Source organism: Gymnogyps californianus, chromosome 4 (assembly GCF_018139145.2).
Source record: "Gymnogyps californianus isolate 813 chromosome 4, ASM1813914v2, whole genome shotgun sequence".
NCBI lineage: Eukaryota > Metazoa > Chordata > Aves > Accipitriformes > Cathartidae > Gymnogyps > Gymnogyps californianus.
The window spans coordinates 68124671-68145703 of record NC_059474.1 but is presented as its reverse complement, the minus strand read 5'-3'; the positions used below and the strand labels follow the sequence as shown (position 1 = coordinate 68145703).

At 37.3% G+C, this 21033-nt stretch overlaps 1 protein-coding gene across 2 annotated transcripts in view; it reads left to right on the top strand.

The window, feature by feature from the left end:
* ARHGAP10 (Rho GTPase activating protein 10) overlaps positions 1-21033 on the top strand; it is a 154512-nt gene that overhangs the window by 70818 nt on the left and 62661 nt on the right. The window contains exons 9-14 of one of the 2 annotated variants that reach the window (XM_050895608.1): positions 1397-1503; positions 3175-3269; positions 7805-7886; positions 9027-9069; positions 10357-10422; positions 16980-17054. In XM_050895608.1, the coding sequence (XP_050751565.1) occupies positions 1397-1503; positions 3175-3269; positions 7805-7886; positions 9027-9069; positions 10357-10422; positions 16980-17054 (468 nt within the window). The remainder of the gene's footprint in view (positions 1-1396; positions 1504-3174; positions 3270-7804; positions 7887-9026; positions 9070-10356; positions 10423-16979; positions 17055-21033) is intronic. The other variant, XM_050895609.1, reaches the window with a different exon arrangement.

Below are 21033 nucleotides of genomic sequence, written 5' to 3'. Positions count from 1 at the left end.
TCAAACATTTGTTGTCAGACAACAACATGAGTTGTCAAATTAGCCTCTGAAAATTGGGCTAGTTTAGTATGATGAAATTGACTGTCATTTCCTTGGTTCAGTGATACGCTTTCGTTACCTAATTGTGGTCATAGGGTCAAATAAAGCAGGGTATATGCTAGGTAGCTAGTGTTGAAAATCTTGCTGTGAAGGTGCATCTCACACAAATCATATCCTGTCAATACTTTGAACAATTATAAATCTTCCTCACTCTAGTAAAAAAGCTGAATAAGATGCAGAGCTCTTACCGCTCAAGGAATGACCACAAAGTAATTTATTTTTGTTTTTCTAAAAAACATTTTGCATAAATCATATTTTCAGATGTGTGCCCTTATGGAAAGTTTGTTTGCTTATTCTGATGAGAGATTTTACTTTTATGATATTTAATTGATTACTGTTTAAGTAAAGACTTCTGTAAAATGTTTCACAAATTGAAGACTCTACAACATTCTTGATGGAAACATCGGTATTACAGTGTTCAGAAATAAGTTTTAAGAGAACTAGCAGTAAAAAATAAGAAAAATGGTTATTCTGTGAGATCAGTTCACTGGTCTTGGTCATCATGAGCTTTAGAATCAGCTGAAAGGATTCAGAAGAGGTGGGTATGCCTGAAGCTGACTTGGAGAGGAGCAGGGCAGTGAGACCTTCCAGGTTAGGAGCACTGAAATCCTCTGTCAGCTTGAGCCACTCATGAAGGGCTTCCCCGATACTCTGGGGCAGAGTCCTTCAAAAGAGAAGATTCCTTTGCAGACTTTTTTAAAAAAAAAAGTAAATTAATAGAAGTGAGGTACAGAGTGTCAGAATCCAAGTTTTAACAGTTAACGTTATGGTGCAAATCTCAATAATACTGTATGCAGTAGGCTGGGCTCTTAAGTAAGTGTATTCTATGTAGGGTGTGCACTGATGAATAGTTAGGAGTGAGTTTTAGTGTCAGAAAATGTGATCAGACCTTAATCAGTAGATAATGTAGAGCTTGCAACACAGGTGCGTTAATCTGCAGTTATTTAGCTTCCAGTTACCAAGTGTAAAACTAAATTTCCATGTTCTGCTTAAATAAAGTTCCAAGGGATATAGGGAAAAATTATTTTGTATGTAGTAGTGAGACAAAGATAAGTTAATAATTCTTTCTATTTGTCATTAAGCATAAATGTGAAATACTGCATGTATCAGTTTTTAGAATAGTAAGTACTGGTTAACATTTGTATTACTTTGTATAATGTTCTTAATTCTACCTTTGTTTTAAATACTGCATTATTAGGGATTAAGTAGGACTCTTAAGTATCATTTTGGAAAGCAGGAGAAGAAAACACACAAACTGGAAGAAGTGCATACTATTTAATGCTTCCGTTTTATGCAGGGCCTGCTCCCTTTGGTTCCAGTTGGGTGAAGCACTATTGCACGTATAGGAAGGAGACAAAGAAGTTCACCATGATCCCATTTGAACACAGATCAGGAGGGAAAGTTGTAAGTATATTTTTATATTCTACTCTTATACTTACCCTGTATCAAGATCAGAGGATGTGTCAGATAAGATGTGTCAAGTACTTTCCCTCTCTACCTCCTTGCCCCTTTTTTTCTTCTTTCTTCATGCAATTCAGTCTGCCATTTAAGGACATTAACCTAAAGTAACGGATGGATTCATAGATAAGAATTCTGCAGACTTTTCAGTTGCTTCCTTTTAGAAGACCAGAGAACATGGTACAGATAACATGCAGTGTTTCACCATTTAGAATCTGATTTATCCATGAGGCATTTAACTTGTTAAAGTATAAATCAGGAAAATATAATAGACTGAGAAATTTCTTTCTTACATGCTCCAGTCAGGTTATTCTTTCAGAGATGTAAATACTAGAATAGGGACTAGAAAAGAGGATTTTAATAGGAGTATAATTTGTACTGACAACTGAATGTAATTTCAGGTATCTTTGATAGCATCTGAAATATTCAAGACCCAAGACTGTTGATCTTTAAATGGCTTTAATTCCTACTGAAATAGTTGGGAACTGAGGGCACTCAGCACCTTCAGAGATGATGCATTAAATGAATGCGTTAATATGGATGAAATGCATTTTGTTGCAAGGAAAAAGGATATCTGAAGCTGGAAAACAATGCTTGAGTCAGTGTTGCTGTAAATGCAGCACCCTGCCCTATCTTCAAATTTGGTTAGAAAATCATGTTGTTGGAATTTTATCAGGGTATTATATCCCATTAGTCTGAGCAGAGGGGAGATGGCTTTCATCATTTTGAGGGCTGTGTATATTTAGAAATATATTGAATTTGGAAGAATCTTTCAAAAGCTCTGGAAAACCTGCCATACTGAAAATTAGTGGCATTTGGCTTCCTTAATCATTTCAGTACTTCTATGAATTTTTTTATCCTGTTTTACTCTAATTGTAATAAGCCATTTTAGTTAATATAGTATGTGTGTAACCATTCGGCATTCTAAAACACTTATGAAGCCATTTTTGCTGTATTAAAAGATCTCCCATTTTGAAACCTACAATGCAATTACTCCTTCAGTGACAAGCTCCTGTGTCTGGAGATGTTGAGTAAGACAAGAAATAATTAAAATGCGCAGTTAGTCCTGATTAGATCTGGTACAAGTCATGCAGCATTCACAGATGAGTTTATTTGATTTCTGAATACTTAAGGGTAAAATATGGTCCTAGTATTGGTTGGTCTTGAAGAAAGGTCTGGTTCTGTAAGACAAATTACAGATAGTAAAGAACTTTTTTCTAGTTACTGTAGCAATAGCCCTTACTACAGAAATCGCTGTGTGTGACATAAAATGGGAGAAGTCTCTTACACTCATTGTGTGCTTATATTGTAACGTGCAAAATCTTTATAGCAAAATATTTTTGTTAGTTTAAATTACTGTGGTACTGTGTCATGCTGCAAAGTACCAGCTAAAATGGACTCAATATTTTTGCATTTATGTCCCGTCAATGACCATGGAATTTATGTGCTATTGTACAGAGACCTCAATGGCAACCACGAGTGAATTTTGCAAGTGTCAGTTTTCAACATAGCTTTTGCCATTATTTTAATGTAAATTTACCTTACTTGGTTTGTATAGCTGGCTTACTAAAGCTTTCAGTTACTGAGTCAAGCATATAAAAACTTTTCTTTTCACAGGGTGATGAGGAACTCTTTGTCCTTACGTATTGTACCAAAAGAAATATAGATACTATAGACAGGCGATTCTGTTTTGACTTAGAAACTTCAGACAGGTAAGCTCATGAAACACACTAGAAAAGACTCTTTCTGCCTAGTAGTTAACCTTACTGTAATATTACTGTTGTGTTTTCTTCTTATTTTTTCAATGCTTGTTCAGACTGCCAGTGGGAAATAGTCCCTGGAGGAGCAGGCAAACACTGCCATGGCTCACTGGATTTTACCTCAGTTGTGTGTAGCAGAAGCAGGGAGGATCTAAACTGAAACGCAGACATTGTCTGAGCTCACATAAAAGAAAAGCATAGATAAAGTTAGAGAAACTATTATGAATTGCTGTTATCGTAGTGAAGAAACGTGGCTTAAATTGAAGTATCTATAGCTATAGTGAAACACTACGATCACAGTAATAATTCATACAGCCATGATGATACTGTATCATAAGCCTGCTTTCCAAAATGACATGTTACTGAGTGTTTATGCTGGATTCTGAGATTGAAAATAAGATCATTGGGATTTTGAGGCTTTTTGTGGCTGGTGTTAATCATCCAGTACATCTTGAACATTGTTGCCACTGCCTTTTTGAAACACCACCATTTTGTTGCTTTATTTCAAAAGAGAAGAATTGCTTATTTATTTCGCTAAAAGGATCTTAAAATATGATAAATATTGCTTTTCGTCAGCATTGTAGTCTTCCTTCATTTATGAAGGTGAGAGAATCCAACTTAATAGGGTACTGCAAGTAAATACAGCTGTTGTAATGCTGTGTTCTTTTGGTGCAGATTGTATCTGTGCAGAACAGGATCATATCTAGCATTAAATGCTAGATATAAATTAGTGGACTGTTGCTGAGTTTTTGCATCCACCCCTTCTGAGCTGTTTTTAACCAATACATTTGTTCCTTACTTATACCAATTAATTACATTCTAATTTATCATGTAGTAGGTCTTCAAGTTTTATAGGTTCTTGTTTTTTTCCAAATTCATAGTGCCCTTCACTTTAAATGCAGTGTGGCCAATGCTGTCAGGCCCCTCTGTCCTGTGATTGCTAGTGGTCTGCAAATATGTCCGTGATAAGGATTGTGTGCACGTGCACAGTCTTAGGTCAGAGGCTATGCCTAGCTTGCATGGCCAGTTAGACTGGTGTGCCTGAGGCATGCCCGTTTCTGTAACAAGCAATGGGTAAAGGAATGTGAAACTACCACTGCATCTGAAGACTTCCAGCTCACATGGCAGATGACAAGATACTCATTTAGAGCTCAGGTGGCATTTGTCACAAGTCTACAGCATGGTTTGAACTTGCATTTTTGGTTTGAGGATGTGGCTTAGCTATTCTAGCACTGTGTTCCAACAGTAGGAAAGGGAGTAGAGATTTAAACTCTTGACATCAGCTCCTCATGGGTCAGTGTATTGGTCAGTATGAATAACAGATTTCAAACTGAGTCTGATACAGTTGCTAAAAAAGTACTGTGAGAAATGTCGGTCTACCCCCCTCTGTGTGTCATCTCTCCTCAATAGGGTATCTGGAGTTTGAACAGAAATGGATGGAGAGCAGTGCTTCCTTGATCCTGCAAAAATTTTTTTCATTCTCTTCTCTGGTAAAAGTGGGAAAAATCTAATCCATCTTTCTGTCCAGATATAATAGACACAACTGGTCCACTGTGACCTTGATATCAGACATTTTTCTTTTAATAATATATGTGTGTAGTACTGAGATGTTCCCATGGAGATTAGTTCTGCGCTGCAGGCCATTAGCTTGTTTCCTTGGTATCAGTTCAGGGCACACTTATCCCTCAGCTTGTCCAAGTTAAAAAATAACATACAGATTGATGGCTGGCCATGGGGTTTTCTTTGTTCCTGTGCTGTGGAAGGAGGCAAGATTGTAAAGTTTTAGGAAGGACTTTTCAGTAGCAAACGTTCAGCCTTGCATGTGACTTGAGCATAGTTTGGAGCTAGCTGAATATTTACAGATTTTTCTTTTAAAAAGAAAGCCGAGATGATTCTTTTTTCTTTAAATTCTGATACTTATGACTATAAGCTCTGAGGGTGCTAGGATCCTGGCTAAATTTCTGGAAAGGGATGTTTTTTCTGTTTCTAGTACTCCATCATGTTTACTTGGAGGTGACTGGTGGTAAATGTAGATAAATTTAAATCTTAAGGAGACAGCAGAGGTCTTTTGGGGTAGGAAAAAGACTTTCTATTGATAAAGAGCATTATCGTTCTGAAATACTACTTAGATTTTAATTTTACCAATACAGGACGAGGAGGAGGGAGGGCTTTGTCTCTTTTGACTTTAAATTGAAGACAAATAATAATGTTTCATGCAGCATATACTGAGTTTGATGCTGTCATGGTTTAACCCCAGTCAGCAGCCAAGCACCACGCAGCTGCTCCCTCACTGCCCCCATGCTCCCAGTGGCATGGGGAGGAGAATCGGGAAAGAAGGTAGAGATTGAAGGTAGATCTCGTGGGTTGAGATAAGAACAGTTTAATAACTAAAGTAAAATATAATACTAACAATAATAATAATGAAATATAATAATAATAATAGTAATGAAAAGGAATATAACAAAAAAAGAAGAGGGCAAAAAAAAAAAAGGGAAAAAACCAGTGAGGCACAATGCAATTGCTCACCACCTGCTGACCAATGCCTAAGCAGTGATCCACCCCTCTTGGCCAGCTCCCCCCTGTTTATATACTGGGCATGACGTTCCATGGTATGGAATACCCCTTTGGCTAGTTCAGGTCAGCTGCCCCGGCTCTGCTCCCTCCCAGCTTCTTGCACACCTGCTTGCTGGCAGAGCATGGGAAACTGAAAAGTCCTTAACTTAGGATAAGTGCTACTTAGCAACAACTAAAACATCAGTGTGTTATCAACATTATTCTCACACTAAATCCAAAACCCAGCACTGTACCAGCTACTAAGAAGAGAGTTAACTCTGTCCCAGCCAAAACCAGGACAGATGTATTGCCTCTAGGTGATGCTCTTTGATACCCTGACAGTTATAATTTTAGTGAAAGAAGGAAAGTTTGCCCTGCATAAAAGTAACTCGTTTGATTTTAGTTTTAACTAGTAAAAGAAAGTAGACAAGAAAAAAACAAATCAGCATGTGGGTTTTTTTAGTTAATTTAGCTAATTACTTAGGGTATTTTTTCCTACCGAGTGATTAAGTTTGCATGTTTATGATGGTTGCAGCTCTGTGCTACTGGCAAACCAGTTTGTATTGATAAAAGCTGGTATGGCTTGAGAAGCTGCTTTGCTTACTGTTATTACCAATACCAATATTAGCTTGTTTTAGTCACAAAGGTTAGTAGTTGCAGAAATCAAGGCAAGGCTTCCCTCACCCACTCTAAGAGCTCAATGTCTATCACTGAGAATAGTAAGCGATTCCATTTTTATGGCTTAATAGTCTCTTTGCTTTAACTAATCAAAAGAGAATGACTTGCTTGATTGCTGCCATTTTCCAAAGTTATAGTTGGGTCTCCTGAGTTTAGATTGGTTTGCTAGAGGGTGTGTTCATGCCTTGTCCTCACATGTTGTCTGAAAAGAGATTTTGAGCAGGAGGTATTTGTACCTATAGAGTTTTATGCTGCAATTAAATTGTGTGGTTTGATAAAATTTATGGCAAGGTGAAAACGAACTAGAAATGTCTCTAGCTGTAAAAATATGAACGTGTTGTGTAGACTGTTACAGTTTTAAGTAAAAGTGGGATTTGTGCTGGTTTTCTCTGTGCTGTTGTTTTTAGATAACATTTTCCCCTACAGCTATTTTGCTACTTGAACATAGATTTAATACGAGAGAGAGAGAGAGAAAGAGAGAGAATGTTATGAATTAGTTCTCTATTTCTATCCATCTCTATATAATGAGATTTACAAATTCGCCAAAAGTATTGGCAGACTGAATATAATGATTTTTTTTAAATTGGCAGAAAAATAATTACCCAAATAACCTGTTCTGCTTTTAATTCTTCTTGCTTTGTACATTATGCTGAACCACACAATTACTCTTTTTAGTTTCCCATTATATAAACACAAAAGTAGATTTGTGTTAATCTCTGTTCACTAATCCCTATGTCCCACAGTTGTCCATCATTGCTTTTTAGGAAAGTTATAATAGTGGAGTTTTGTAATGAGATAATGCATTAAGACTTGATTATTTTTATAAGATACTTACTGGAAAACTGTAATCATTGTCGCTGCTCTAAAGCTGAAGACTACACATCGAATAAGTTGACAAAAGCCATTTTTTATGTAACAGCACAGCAATGCAAGAGCAAGTTTATTTAGAATTCAGAAAACTCAGTAACTCCCAGCAAGTGTTGGAATCAACAAGCTATCAACAATGAGCTATTTCAAATAAATAGTTTGCAGATTACATTCACTTTCCTTTTTCCTCCCTATCCTCCCTATTTCCTACTGTGTGTATCAGTTCTATACCTTTTATTTTAAAGATGAGCAGTGTTTGGTAATTAAGCAAAAAAGCCAACCCTGACTTTTAGGACAATGGGCTTTTGCTTGTAGTTGGAAGTAGAATTTGACAAGACTTTTGTAGTTGCTGATGAATGCAGTTACTCTGTGTGTTGGTACATTTGCAGGCCTGGAGTTCCTGTGACTGTGCAGGCGTTTTCTGAGGAAGACAGGAAGCTGTGGATGGAAGCCTTGGATGGAAAAGAAGCTGTAAGCGTCATTTTTTTTTTTTCATATTCATTTGTAGCGTAATGGAGAAATTCTCTCACCTCCTGCTTCCTGATCCCATTTATACTTTAATAAACTGAGATTATGTAGTTTGCAAAATGATAGATTCAATGAAGAAAGAATAAAAGTGAAATAAAACTCAGGAGAGATGAGTAACTGTAAAGCTCAGCGTAGATAACTGCTACTGCTGCTATGAGATATTTTTCGTTGTAATGACAGCATTGATTTTTATAAATGGTTTCCCATCACAATGATGATATTGGTATTCTAGAAAATGTCTAGTATAAACATGTCCACTTAGCCTTATGCTGACATACTGCATTCCAGTGGCAAGACTTGGGTGAGTTAGTTATATGGTATTATTATTTTTTTTTTTAAACTAGATAAAAAAAATCCTTGTTAATGGGAATGAGGTTGTACTTGAATTTGCTTAATTTCTGGTTTGCATCAGGAAATGGGTCTGAACTGCAGAATTGAAACATCCTGCTGATTATTCTTACAATGATAAATATTATATTGGTCTTGTAGGCCAAAAATAATGGGGTTTTCTAGTCCATGACACAACTGTGTGTCTGTCCCCAGTAGCCAGCTACTGGGGATTTTAGCAGTAGGTTTTATTGACATCATTGTTGTAAAAATCTTGTTTCATCTGCAGAGGGGTTTATTACCATCACATGTTGTCGGAGCTGGACTCCCCAGTAAGCTTACAACTTCTGGGAACGCTGAGCTGGGATATAACTCCCAGGATTCATCAAAGCAGTTCACAACGATTTGAGTGAACTTGAACTGTGGGAAATTAACCTGTAGAGAAACATAGGAACATGGAGCAAGTAAATCACAGTTAATTTCAGTGGCTATAACTAACATTGTTCTGCTCCCCAAGGAACTGTATCTGTTGAGAATTTTTTAAAAACTTCACCCCTTAAAAAGTGCAATTATGTACTTTCTGAGGGGGCATGGACTTCTGGTCCTGCTGTTAGAGCTGTTGAAGTTAGAGGTGGTATGTTCTAGCTGTAAACAGCTGTATTTGTGCCTTCTGGGCATTAAGATTTGGGGTGTCTTGTTTCTGGTTTCATAAAATTCTTTAAAATAATTTGTGTCTTTTTACTCTTTTTGCGTTAGCTGTTCATCAATTTGAATAGAGCAAATGCAAAACGAGAGGGAAGTAAGTATTTGAATTACTATTAAAGCTGATGTTTATTAACATTTTACAATTGAGAAACGCAAAAGTAAATTTTTTTCTGTGGCTCCAATGTAATTAAATATTTTATTTTTAATCTCGAGTTCTGAATATAATTTGTGGATTTTATAACTAATGGGTTTTCACAGTAGTGCAGTTTAGTACATACGTAAGAATTGTAGGACTGGACATAAGCTAGAGAAACAGTCTGATTGTTTTTGCCAATTTACTTCAGGCTTGAAATTGACTCAAAAAAGGGCTAAATTGTATGTAAATGCATCACAATTTCTTAATCCAGCTTGTGTGTACACATCTGTTAGAATGCGTAAGTATGGTTTTAAAAGCAATCACAGCTGAACATAAAGGTCAGCAAAAAACCTGAATGCATGTATTTAAAATGTAAACCATAATACGGAAGTAGAAGAGATGGCTTTCTTTAAACGATGTTAGCTTTCTTCTGTTAGCAAAGTGTATAAGTGAAAACAGTTATCCTCTTTGCATTATCAGGCAATTTATGCTTGCTTTTTTTTTTTTTTTAATTAAGTTGTTGGTTAAAGCTGGATCCTGGTGTTATTAATAGAAGTTTTTCCACAGATTTTTATTTTTGTGGTGCAAGACCGAGTCCCCAGGAGCAAGAAGGCCAGATGTTCGGGGGAAGGGCAGTTTTGCAATATAAGCTTTTAAATGAAGTTTTGATGTGAAGAAAAAGAATAAGATAGGAAGAACAAAGGAATACTGGATCTCAGCTGTTGTCCTGTTAATGCATCTGCTTTTATGTAGTCAGATCATTAACTGCTGTGAAATGATATACATGTGTCCTGTATCTTTAGTGTGGGAATTTCTTTGGCTTAGGGTAGTACTCAGTAAAAGCCCTGCTGTTGATGATTATGTTTTTTCATCATAAGTACTTCCTTATCCCATTTGATTAACTCTCTCAGATGTTGTCGATGTTGCAGTGAGTACTGTTAAATTCCATTTTGCATCTGCCAACATATGTACCTAATCAGAGATCCCATTCTTCAAAGGCTGCTGCTGTGAACACATTCATTGAAGCCACTACCACCAGAATGAGCCTTTACTTGAGCTAGACAGGGTTGTGAAGGAGAAAAGGGGAATTTCTCTAGAAAAAGTGATGAAGTATTCCCGTTCCAGAATATTTACAGTTTTGCCTGAGAAGTACTAGCTATGTGATTAAGTGCAGCCTTATTTTTCAGTGAAAGACATAATTGTGATTGTGCTTTAAAACTTTTGAAACTTTTTTTTTCCTTGTAGGTGCACAATTGGATAAGATAGGGTTCACCATCATCAAAAAGTGCATCAGTGCTGTTGAAACACGAGGTAATGAGCAACCTAACATGTTTGTGGAGGGGGTGGAGCAGCTGGCCTGCTTGTCAAAGAAGGCCCGTGTGATCTAGTCTCCTGTAGATCCCTGGGAAAGACTTAACGTGGTAGATATTACACTGACCAGGGCAGGAGCTTCCTTCTGTCCGGTCCCAGCCTTTTATGTAAGGCTTTCCCTCAAGAAATGTATTTTCAAGAAGTGCTCAGAAGGGGGTAATAGCCTCTCTCTTGCCAAAGGAAACCAATGTTTGTGTGCAACAGCTGAGGAAAAAAGTGCGCCTTGTAGGCAATTCCTGTACCTTTGCTTTGCTGTTGGAACAGACTAATTATAGTATTCCATTTGTGGACTTTGAACAGAGGTTTTCTGTTTAGTCGCTTAAGACAGAAGAACAGGAACTGAGCAGGCAAGTGAATAACAAAAAGTATTGAAGTACTTCTGGTGGAGTTAGTCTCATACCAGAGACAAGGATGCTGTCAGGCTTACTGTTGCATATACTCATTGTTGTACCTCCAAAATTGGAGGCAGAAGAGAAAGGTCAGTATGCAGACAGTATTCAAGAGACAGTTGGGATTATGATTGTGGAGAGGCTCTGTGTCACAGACCCTGTGTAACTTGGGCACTGGATAATATAAACTTTTGATATTGCTGCCATGTGAGGAGACAACAATCCTTGTATGGACAGGCTGAAATGTGAGGTGACTAGCCACTCTGAGGCTCACTGCATTGTATGTGGCATTGCGTGGAGAACCTGCTTGTTTGGTTGTGTCTTTTTAAAAAAGAGGTGAAGAGATGAAAATAGGTGATTGCTTATGGTGTATTTCTTAGTTTGTTTAAAGAGATGTTGAAATTTCTCTCTGTGAATTTTGTTTTTCTCCTAAATTGTTGACCTTCCTTCCTGCTCCCAAAGGGGAGATTTACGATTTTTCAGGAGTTGTATCTTTTTTTCTAGAGATTAAGCATTGCACAGGGCAGAATATTTATATCTTTGTTTGTATCACAGTCCAGCTTAAATAAGATAGCTGAACAGAAGAATGGGTTGGTCACACTTCTGTCAATGCAGGGTCTTACTTAAAAGCAGTGTCTTCTGTGTATGCACTTACTATACAATATTATTAGTAAGACCAAGCAGCCTTTGTGATATTGAAAATTTAGCATTTAAACAGCAAGAAGTATCTGAAATCCTTTTTCTCTTGAACTTTTTTGTATCAGTCCTGTCTGATGCATTAAAGATGTTATTCCGAATTAGACCATATTCTATCCGGTGTTATTTTTGTTCATTCTGTTCTTTTGAATATTTTTCAAATAAGGTTTGCCTGTCTCATCACTTTAAAAATTTCAGTTACTGGCATTTACAGTCTGAATATTTCAGCTGGGAAACACTGCAGATAAAGCTGGCATCCTACAGGTAAGTTGCCTTCACTGCAAAACCCTGCTTCAATATAGAATGGATCTTCTCTTTGCACTGGATGAGGCACGTTTTATGAAAAGGGTAGCATGTGGTCATGTAATGAAAGGCTGTTTTTGGTCTACAGCACAGTGACTGGTTACCTTACAATACCTTATGAATCATGCTTACTGTAAGCAGTGTGGAGTACACTATATTTTGGTTTATTATCTATAGGTGCATTTAAATAGTTTTCTTCAAGTAGTCTTTTTTTTTTTTTTTTCTTTTTTTCTTTGATACCCTGCAAGAAAAGTGAAACAAGAACATAACTATGGAAAAAGTGTGAACACTTTCTTCATGAAGTGGCTACTTGGAAAAATGGGTTAGATATGGGGTTTCTTCTCATGGCTGTGGGTGGATAGGTTAAACTCAGTGGTGGTCAAGTCCACTCTGTTCTTTATGCCTTGATTTAGGGGCATGTAAGAAGGTGCAAAATGTATGTGTAACCCCACCTAATATTGTTGTTCAAGACAGATGATAAGCTTGCATAGATTAGAAGCATGTTTCCCCTTAGTGGGATCTGCCCTGAAGCATGCTTGGAAGAGAATTAAAGTTACCAAAGTTAGCTGCAGTATTTCCTGTCTTTGGAGACCTTGCACCTTCACTGTCCCTTGTACACAGCCTTTGTAAGACCTGCGGTCAATAGAGTGCTTTGTGGTAATTACTACCAATGAAAATGACTTTTATCTATTAATTTTGTTTTGGGCAGTACTTAAGAAAAAAAAAATCAGTATTCAATAAATATTTCTTTTACCAGAGTTTCAAGAATGGGTTTAGGTGAGGTACTACCTTCCAGGAACTCAGCAATCCATGTAGCTCTGTTTCAATGAACTTGATTCGTCCATTGCATTTCAAGCAGTTGTTGATGATTTTCTGTTTACCGATTCTGAACTTAACATCAACTGCATTTAAAAAAACAAAAAAAAAAAGCCTAACAAGCAAAATCCTGACTTCATCCATGAGACTAACTGAAGCATTCCTAAAGGATCAGTTTCTGTTTTCTGCAGAAGCTGCAGGACCTTCTGCTGATGTCTGCCGAGCTAAATGAATGGAGGGCCAGGAGAATATTCAGTTGTTTGCCTCAGAAGGGTTTGACCAAATAGTTGTATGATGAAGAAAATCCATCTTTCAGGCTGCAGATTTTATACCTATACTTGTTCTTAAAACAATTTTTACTTGATTATTTAATGATAACACATCAAAGGCAAGTTATGTTCGGCAGAAGAAAACAGGACAGATGCCTCTTCAGAGACTGTGCTTGTGTGCCATGTTTTTATCTCTTTTAATCATAATGGGTGTGAGATTGGCGTGGGTGGAAAGAGAGGACAGTCTAGTGTGGGTGGAAACTGAGAATAGTCTTGTCATGTCATAGCAGAAAAAGTCTGGTATTCAGAGAGAGAAGAGCATAACAGAGGTATTGAACATAAACTTGTCAATGGCTGGATAATTTTTTCTCAGTTACGTTCCCTTTTATAAAGCCAAGAAGGAAATTATTTGCTCTGAATGAATAGAAGAATCAAAGGCAGTGTCTTGGTTAAAACACATGTAAGCTGATTCAGCATTGCCTTATAAGACATTGGCTGTGCTTGACCTGGTAGGAGAGGCTGAGGCATCAAGATATGCAGCCTGTCTCTCACATACTGAGCATGATGCTGGTTGGATGCGCACCCGTGTTTTGTCTCTGAGAGAACATTTTGAGATTCTGTTTGGAGTATTTTATTTATAATTCTGTGCTGAGAATAATACAACAGGGTAAAAGTTTATAGAAACATCAAAGAGCTGTTTGCTCCGGTAGTAAAGAGACTGTGCATGTTTTTGTGTGGAAGTAGTTGGTTGTACCTTCTGGGAGGATGTGGTAGGTAAGTGTTTGCCAGAGCAGTGTTTGTCTTGATTTTAGAACTACTGGAGCTGCTAATCTGAGCTGCGGAGAGAGATGGCAGCATTGAGCTGTCTGTCCAGTCTGTCTGCTCATGAGACAGAAAGAAGATGGTGAGGAGGAAGTAGAAAACCTTTTCACGTAACAAAAAAAATCTGGCATTAGCTCGAATTTAGAGTGTCACTTGTATGTCTGTTTCTGTACTATGAAGTTTGATATAAAAAGTTGCATTTGCAGCTATATTACTAGTCTGTGTCAGCCACATGTGCAATGCCAGCCACAAAGTAAACTTGCCTACATACTTTGCTTACAATAGTATAAATTACTATTTTACTTAAATACCTTATTTTTCTAAGCATGTTTCACAAATTGTGTACCTGTGCCAAATTCTGGTATCAGACAGCCAAACGTCTTGAGATAATGTAAATATGAAGGAAATTATGCTGTGGGGCTTTACAGCTCAAAGTTGCCAATAGTGACTGGTTGAGCCGGCAGACACAGTGTCTCAGCCCTTCAACATTTTAGTCAGTGGTAAGCTATTCCTTGCAATGAGTCATCTTGTCAATTGTGTTCTGTAAATGCCAAGCATTATCAGTCTTGGATGTGCTGAAGATCTGAAATGTGCAGATTAAATCAGAAATAGTACTGTTTCAAACCAGGTTTGTGTATTTTAAATTAAAAATCATTTAAAGGTATGTTTAAAGGTATCATTTAAAACTATGTTGAAATATTAATTCCTCTTTGCATTTCTTGATGTCTGCTAGCAATTAACTGTGCTCTTCAGGTTGATGAATTTGAAACTGATCAATTATCTGATAATTGCTATCACAGGCTCATGATTATTGCTGGAGGATTGTCTTAGTTTCAATACTGCCATAATTTCAGAGACTTTTGCATATCACATCTGTTTTACTATTGAGCAGTAGTTTCTGTGGTTTGACCTTAATTATTTTTAAGCCCATAAATCTGTGTTTGGGGTCAGCACAGTTTGGTTCCCCCTAGTTTTAATGTTAGAAGTACAGGAGGTCACAAAACAACTTCTGAGATAAGCAAAAACTGAGCTGTATTTGACTGTGACAGTATTTCTTCAGCTTTTTAGCTTCTTGCATACAATGCAGGAGGCTTGTTCTGTGGTACTAAAAGTAGTGGAGGACATTGTATTAAAAAAGTGTGATGCATTTTGGCAGAGCATTAAAAAACTTGGTGTCACTTTTGTACCAGAATTTTCCTGGACACCTCTGAGAAATTTGAAGTAAAAAATAATTGCTGCTCTCAGGACAGATTCCTCGTGCATACTTGTTTGGAGTGAATCAAGGACTATGTTTATTTTTTGTTTTTTAGTGTTGGCAGTCTTTAAGTGGTGTATAGTATGCTATTGCACTGTTGTTCTGGGGATCATTGGAAAACTTACTTGGTTGGGTGGATAACTTCATATTTTGAGAAGAATAGTATTGTGGCCACATAGGTGTTTTTTGTGGTTCTTTCTTTTGTGCACAGCTAAACTGCGAGCATACTCTAGAGTTGTGGTTTTTGATGACCACAGATGAAATACTGGAGATCTGGCTTATTCTGTTAATTTGAGCCAGCTCTGAACATGACATCTAGCTTAAGACTCAGCGTTATTACAGTGGTGCCTGCATCCCAGGGAAAGAAAAGGGCCAGTTTTGCCCAGGTGGAGCAACCGAGAGAAGTAGCAGCTGCTGCCGTAGCCCATCAGCTCCCTGCTGGGACAGAGGATGGAGCAGTGCTAACAGGGAGGAGTTCAGCAGGCTCTCAAAGATCTGGGATGGCTGAGGAGGCTGCAGACTGTCTGAGGAAGAGGAGAGGGTGCAAGAAGAAGGAAAAGATCTAGCAAGGCTAGGCAGGAGGAGGAGGTAGAAAATGCGAAGTTCTCTCCACCGTATTGAGAATTATTGCTCTGTATTGTGGTTGTGTCTGACAGTAATTCATTAAAAGGCTAATGATTTTTACATACTTCGTCTAATATTTATTTGGGAAGAAACTTTTTCTCATATGACTGGTTTTAATTTTCCTTCTCTGGGTTGGAACGGTTTGGTATTGAAACTGGGAATTCTCCACAAGTCTTCCTTTGTTGAAGGATATTTTGAATAAGAATACCGCATAATCTGTTATTTGAAAAGATTTCCTTGGAGTAGAAACACAGGTATTTTGCGGCATTTCTGCTCTTCCAGGCCAATGTGAATGTAGAGATAGAGTGTGGTGGTGTTTGCAGATGGCTGCTTATTATGTGGCCTCTCAAACATCTGTGTCAGCTTCAGGACTGTAATATTTTACCTCGCACTATATGGGCTCTGAAACAATGCAGCAAAGACATACCTTATTTTGCCCTTTTCCTTCCCTGCCCCTTCTCTCCCTCCCATTTTCCTTCAATTTATATTCATAGTTTTACTTCCCTGGGGATAAAACTGGGTGTGGTGAAGGAAGGCAAAAGCAGGGGAAGAAAAGAGGTAGAGAAGTGAACGTGTGAGAGGATGGAAGGGCACAGAGGAATGACAGGAAAGTGGTCCAGGGTCCACATGAAATGAGAGTAGGGGACTGAAAATATTATGCCGGTTATGGCTACTCTGTTTATCCCAAGTAAAACCAGAAGTACCGATTTCAGTAACCTGTGGTGGTGCCTCTGGACGTGTAACTAGTATGTGGACCACAGTGGGTTGGAATGAGGCCTCGTATCTTAAATGAAAAGCATTTACAAACTTGAAAAAGCATTGGTTTTGAGGACTGGGAATAGGCTCAAGTTTTTCTTTATTTTATCCAAGCTCTTTTTTGTCAGCCACATATTTGGAAAAAAGCAAAATTACGTTTATTAAAGAAATCTTAATTTAGCATTTGTTGGTTCAGTTCTTGCGTTATTAGAATGTCAATGCTGATGTATCCAAAATGTCATTTAAAAAATCTGAAAACAGCCAGTGATTTCTTTTCAAGCAAAGGTTTGTCCCTGTTTGCTTCTACGCCCAGTTTCTGAAGTGGAATTGAGGTACATGAAACCTTTATCAAAACATAACATGAACTTGTCTTCAAAACACAGAAGAACAAAAGGATTCTTGCAATGCTTTATTTATAATGTTGTTCTCATGACTGTGTTAATACTATGTAGTCTGTCTGTCTTTGAGGAGAATTTGTTGCCTGGGGAAGAGTTTTAATGCTAAATTTGACTGTGGTTGATCTTCTGCCCTTTTTTTTTTTTTTCCCCTTCTCCTTTTGCATAATAGGTATAAATGACCAAGGACTGTACAGAGTTGTGGGGGTGAGTTCAAAGGTCCAGAGACTTCTGAGTTTGTTGATGGGTATGCCTCTATTTTACAATCATTTTTTCAATATTTTATTTCATGTTGTTTTACTGTCAATATTTAATTTTAAAAGCGTCTGCCTGTAGTTGTTCTTTATATGGGCCAAATCTAGTTTGCTTTAGTCCATGGAAATAATCCCCATATCATTGTAAATTCCCCTGATTTAGCAAGACCAAGATTAGTTGGTAGGAATAAACTAAGAGAACTGCTATGGGACATGTAGCAGCAAATCATGGGCTTTGTGAAAGGTTGATGTAAGTGGGATTAAAGCAGCCTAAGTTGAAGGGTCTGATCAGAAAATTCAAAATACCAAATTCAAGCAAGTTTGAAGCTTATTGCTTCATTGTTTGAAGTTTCCACCTTTCTTCTCCCTTGTCTGAGGTGTGCAGGTGTACACACCCATGTGTGTCTTCAGTTAATCACTGTGCAAAGTAAGACATTTAGTTTAAGCCTACTGGCAAAGAGCTCTTTGGTTTAAGAGGAGGAATATGATATACGTATTAATAATAACTATGTGCCAAGGCGGGAGACAGATGGAGAAAGGATTTGTTTTTATAAACTTAGTAGTATGGCTCTTATATGTGGGTAACATCTTAGACTCTCTTATACCTAGTTAGCCATGTGTAGCTTTTAAGATTTTTTGATTCATAAAATTATTCTCAGAAACTTTTTTCTCCCTTTTCTTTCTGGAAATTTTGATGCATCTTTAATCCCAGTGACTGTAGTTCTCTCTTGCCACTCTGCTGTCCCATGGGGGGGTGGGGGGGGGAAGCATTGGCACCTGGATGAAATCCCTCATCTGCCTGATACCTCTCACTAAAGTAGTAGCCATGACTGCAAGATGCGCCATGTTTCTCAATTTCTTGTCCTGAGCACTGACAGTACAAGCAGTCAGACAAGACCACTGGGATTAGTTCATTTTTATAGAGCTTCCAAACCTGTCACTTGACAGCAAAGGTCTGATTCTCAGGGATTCATTGGTATGCAAAGAAGCTTGTTTGCAGTTTGCACCAGGCTCTTCTCCAGAACCATGCATGCTCCATCTGTGCTGATAACACAGTGTTCTTTGGCACTGCAAACTGGAGGAAGCCAGAAAGTGAATTCATTTCATTACCCCAGACATTATGTGAATGACAAAGCGCTTTTATATTATATGCTGCTGTCAGTTCAGTGCCACCTGTAAGACTTTTTCTTTTCCTTCCTTTATTTTTTCAAACAGGCTGTCTCTTCAGAAATGATAAGACATCAGGCTTGAGGACCTGCATGTCATATCAATCTGTCATAATGACCTTGCTAAATATTAATTTATGATATCTTACTTTAATCAATATTAACAGCACCCTGAAGTTCTCCATTAGTGCACATAAACCTGCCTGTATCTTTGAAGTGTTGTAGCAAAAGACTCTTTTTGGAAATACAAACTGGGATTAATAAAATTGACTGATCTATAACAGATACTCATGGTTGTTTATCTGTGTTGGAGTTAGCCTCAATAAACAATAACCATCTTTAGCCATTGACCATAGGAAGAATGATGTGTTATCACTCAGAGTCTCGATTAAATGCATTTGATATCATAAGATGTTTTTCAGTTTTGTACTTACTGGCTTAGCTTGGGTGTGCAGGTCTGGCAGGCAAATTTTCCTCTCTGCCATTAGTGGTATCCAAATTAAATAGACTCAGGTTGCCAGTGGTTCAGTAGCAGCTGGAAGAGTTTACTGGGGATTCCAGCATCTGCTTTTAGTTATTTTTTAAAATTAGAAACATTTTTTGTCATTCCCAAGATTCATATATTTATTTGAAGTAGGAAGAATACAGTGGTATCAAGATGAGGCAAAATACTGAACAGAAAAAAGTTAGGGTGCAAGCAGGTGCTCTTTTTCTGATGATTTGTTGAAAGCGATCCTATCTGTGCTCTTTATCTGTCTGTCCTCAGAGAAGAATAAAGAGGGTTTCTTTTTGATATACAGTGGTACAGAGAATTTAAAATGACTGATTAATCTTTAATCCTTTGTCTCTGGGTATACTCTTAGATACCCTTTTATATGAAAGATATTTTCAGAATTATAAAAACCTCATATTAACTTTCTGTATTTTAAAATGTTTGATAAGATTTCAAAGCATTTTAAGCTACCTATCATTGACCATGAGATTCACAGTCTGAAAGGCCCAAAGTGCAACAGAAGTCTTTCAAATGGTAACCAGGGACATAATAGCATGTAGTTTTGTCTCTTTTTCAAAATATTTTCTATAAAATTTGGGAAGGTACATTGAGAGTCAAGAGAGTATGAGAAGACCAATATATGCTTTTCTAATACTGTCAACGCACAGATTTTAATCTTTAATGTAAAAATCTGGTGAAACTAAGTCTTCTGTAAAATGAGGCTCAGCAATTAAATATACAATTCTGCTTCTTAAAAAAAAGTTAATTTTGCAATTAACTTAGTATTTGAAGTTACTTGTAACTAGCATTGTGCTATGGTGATCTATTTTGCAGCAAAAATCTTGTCTAAATTTAAATGAGGCGTTTGGTAAGGAAAACACTCATTACATTTCAAGGGAAAATGTTAAATTAATCTGATATATCATTGTAAACAGAGATACAGAGTTAGGACTTCCAATGTTATGGGAATCTGTTATAAGCAATTCAGAATGCGTTGTCAGCCGTCAGGAGAATCAGTTCTTGAAGTGCGTCAGGGACCAATTCCTGTTTCATCTATGATCTATGTTATAGATATGATGTGGCTTATTTCATACAAGCTGCCTACATAGATTTCATACAAACTGCTACATAGATCAGCTTTCATACAGACCCTTGCTCGTGGTGAAGTGACTGCTAAGGACTTAGAGTTTCTACTGATGAGTTCAGTTTTGATTTGTGATACTGCCTGGTGTGAAAAATGCCAGACATTACATGTTGTAGAAGAACACTTTCAGGTACCTCTGCTTTTTCAAAACCAGCAGCTTTCAAAACAATTACACTGAATTCCTTATTATTTTATATACAGTAAATGACAGTATGCATACAACCCTACAGTGGGCATATTGCATATGAAAGCAGCGAGTCTCCTCCTAACCTAGTTTAGTGAACTGGACTGTTTTTATAAACTCTAGCTCCCTTATTGTCAGAAAGATTTGCATAAAATTTAGAGCTGATCTGTCAAAGGCTGTTCCATAAATGTGCACAGTTATTTTTATACTTGTAAAGTTGCCATTCGGTGCACAGTGGCTGCTATGTGAACAAGTAGCATGAAAACTAGTAGAGTCATTTTGAAATCCCGGTTGAAGTTCCAGTCCATATAATGGCCTGGGATGTTTGAAGTAGAGGGGGAAATGGAGCAGGAACAGTCAAGTATGTGGGGTGGTGGGGCACAGAGCTATGTAGGGCAACTGTCAAACCAAAAGTGAAGAAAATGTCTTTAAGTCTTGATGGCTTCTACAGTCAAACTAGAGATTGTTTGGAGTTGGTAGCAGGGCCAAATTTTGTTGGTTTTGGTTTTTTTTTCCCTGAGAGATAATGAAATATTTCAGCAATACCTTCTATTCTTTATTTTAAGAGGCTCGCTTTGGAGTTCAGATGCTTGTTATTTTCCTTCCCAAATTCATCAACAAATTTCACATAACTGAGTGCATCCTTTGACTGTAAACGAGGTTGATGATTATGAAGCAGTTATTTAAAACCTGGATATTACATAGTGGTTTAGTAACAAAGTCCCCATAGATTTCACTAGTTTCTGATGTAATGGCAGTTTTTATTTAATTGATTCAGTAGCAAGGTTTTCTTCTCAAAAAAGAGAATTTGAACACAGAAACAGCTAGCATGCTAAAAAGAAGAAAAAAGAAACTTTGTCCTGAGACAATCTTGAGTATTTTGGGTGGTGGTTGGCTAGTAACAATTTGGTAGAAAATGTTATCTGACTTGTATTTTAAAATGAGATATAAATAATTGATATAATGAGGGAGAATATTCAGTTAC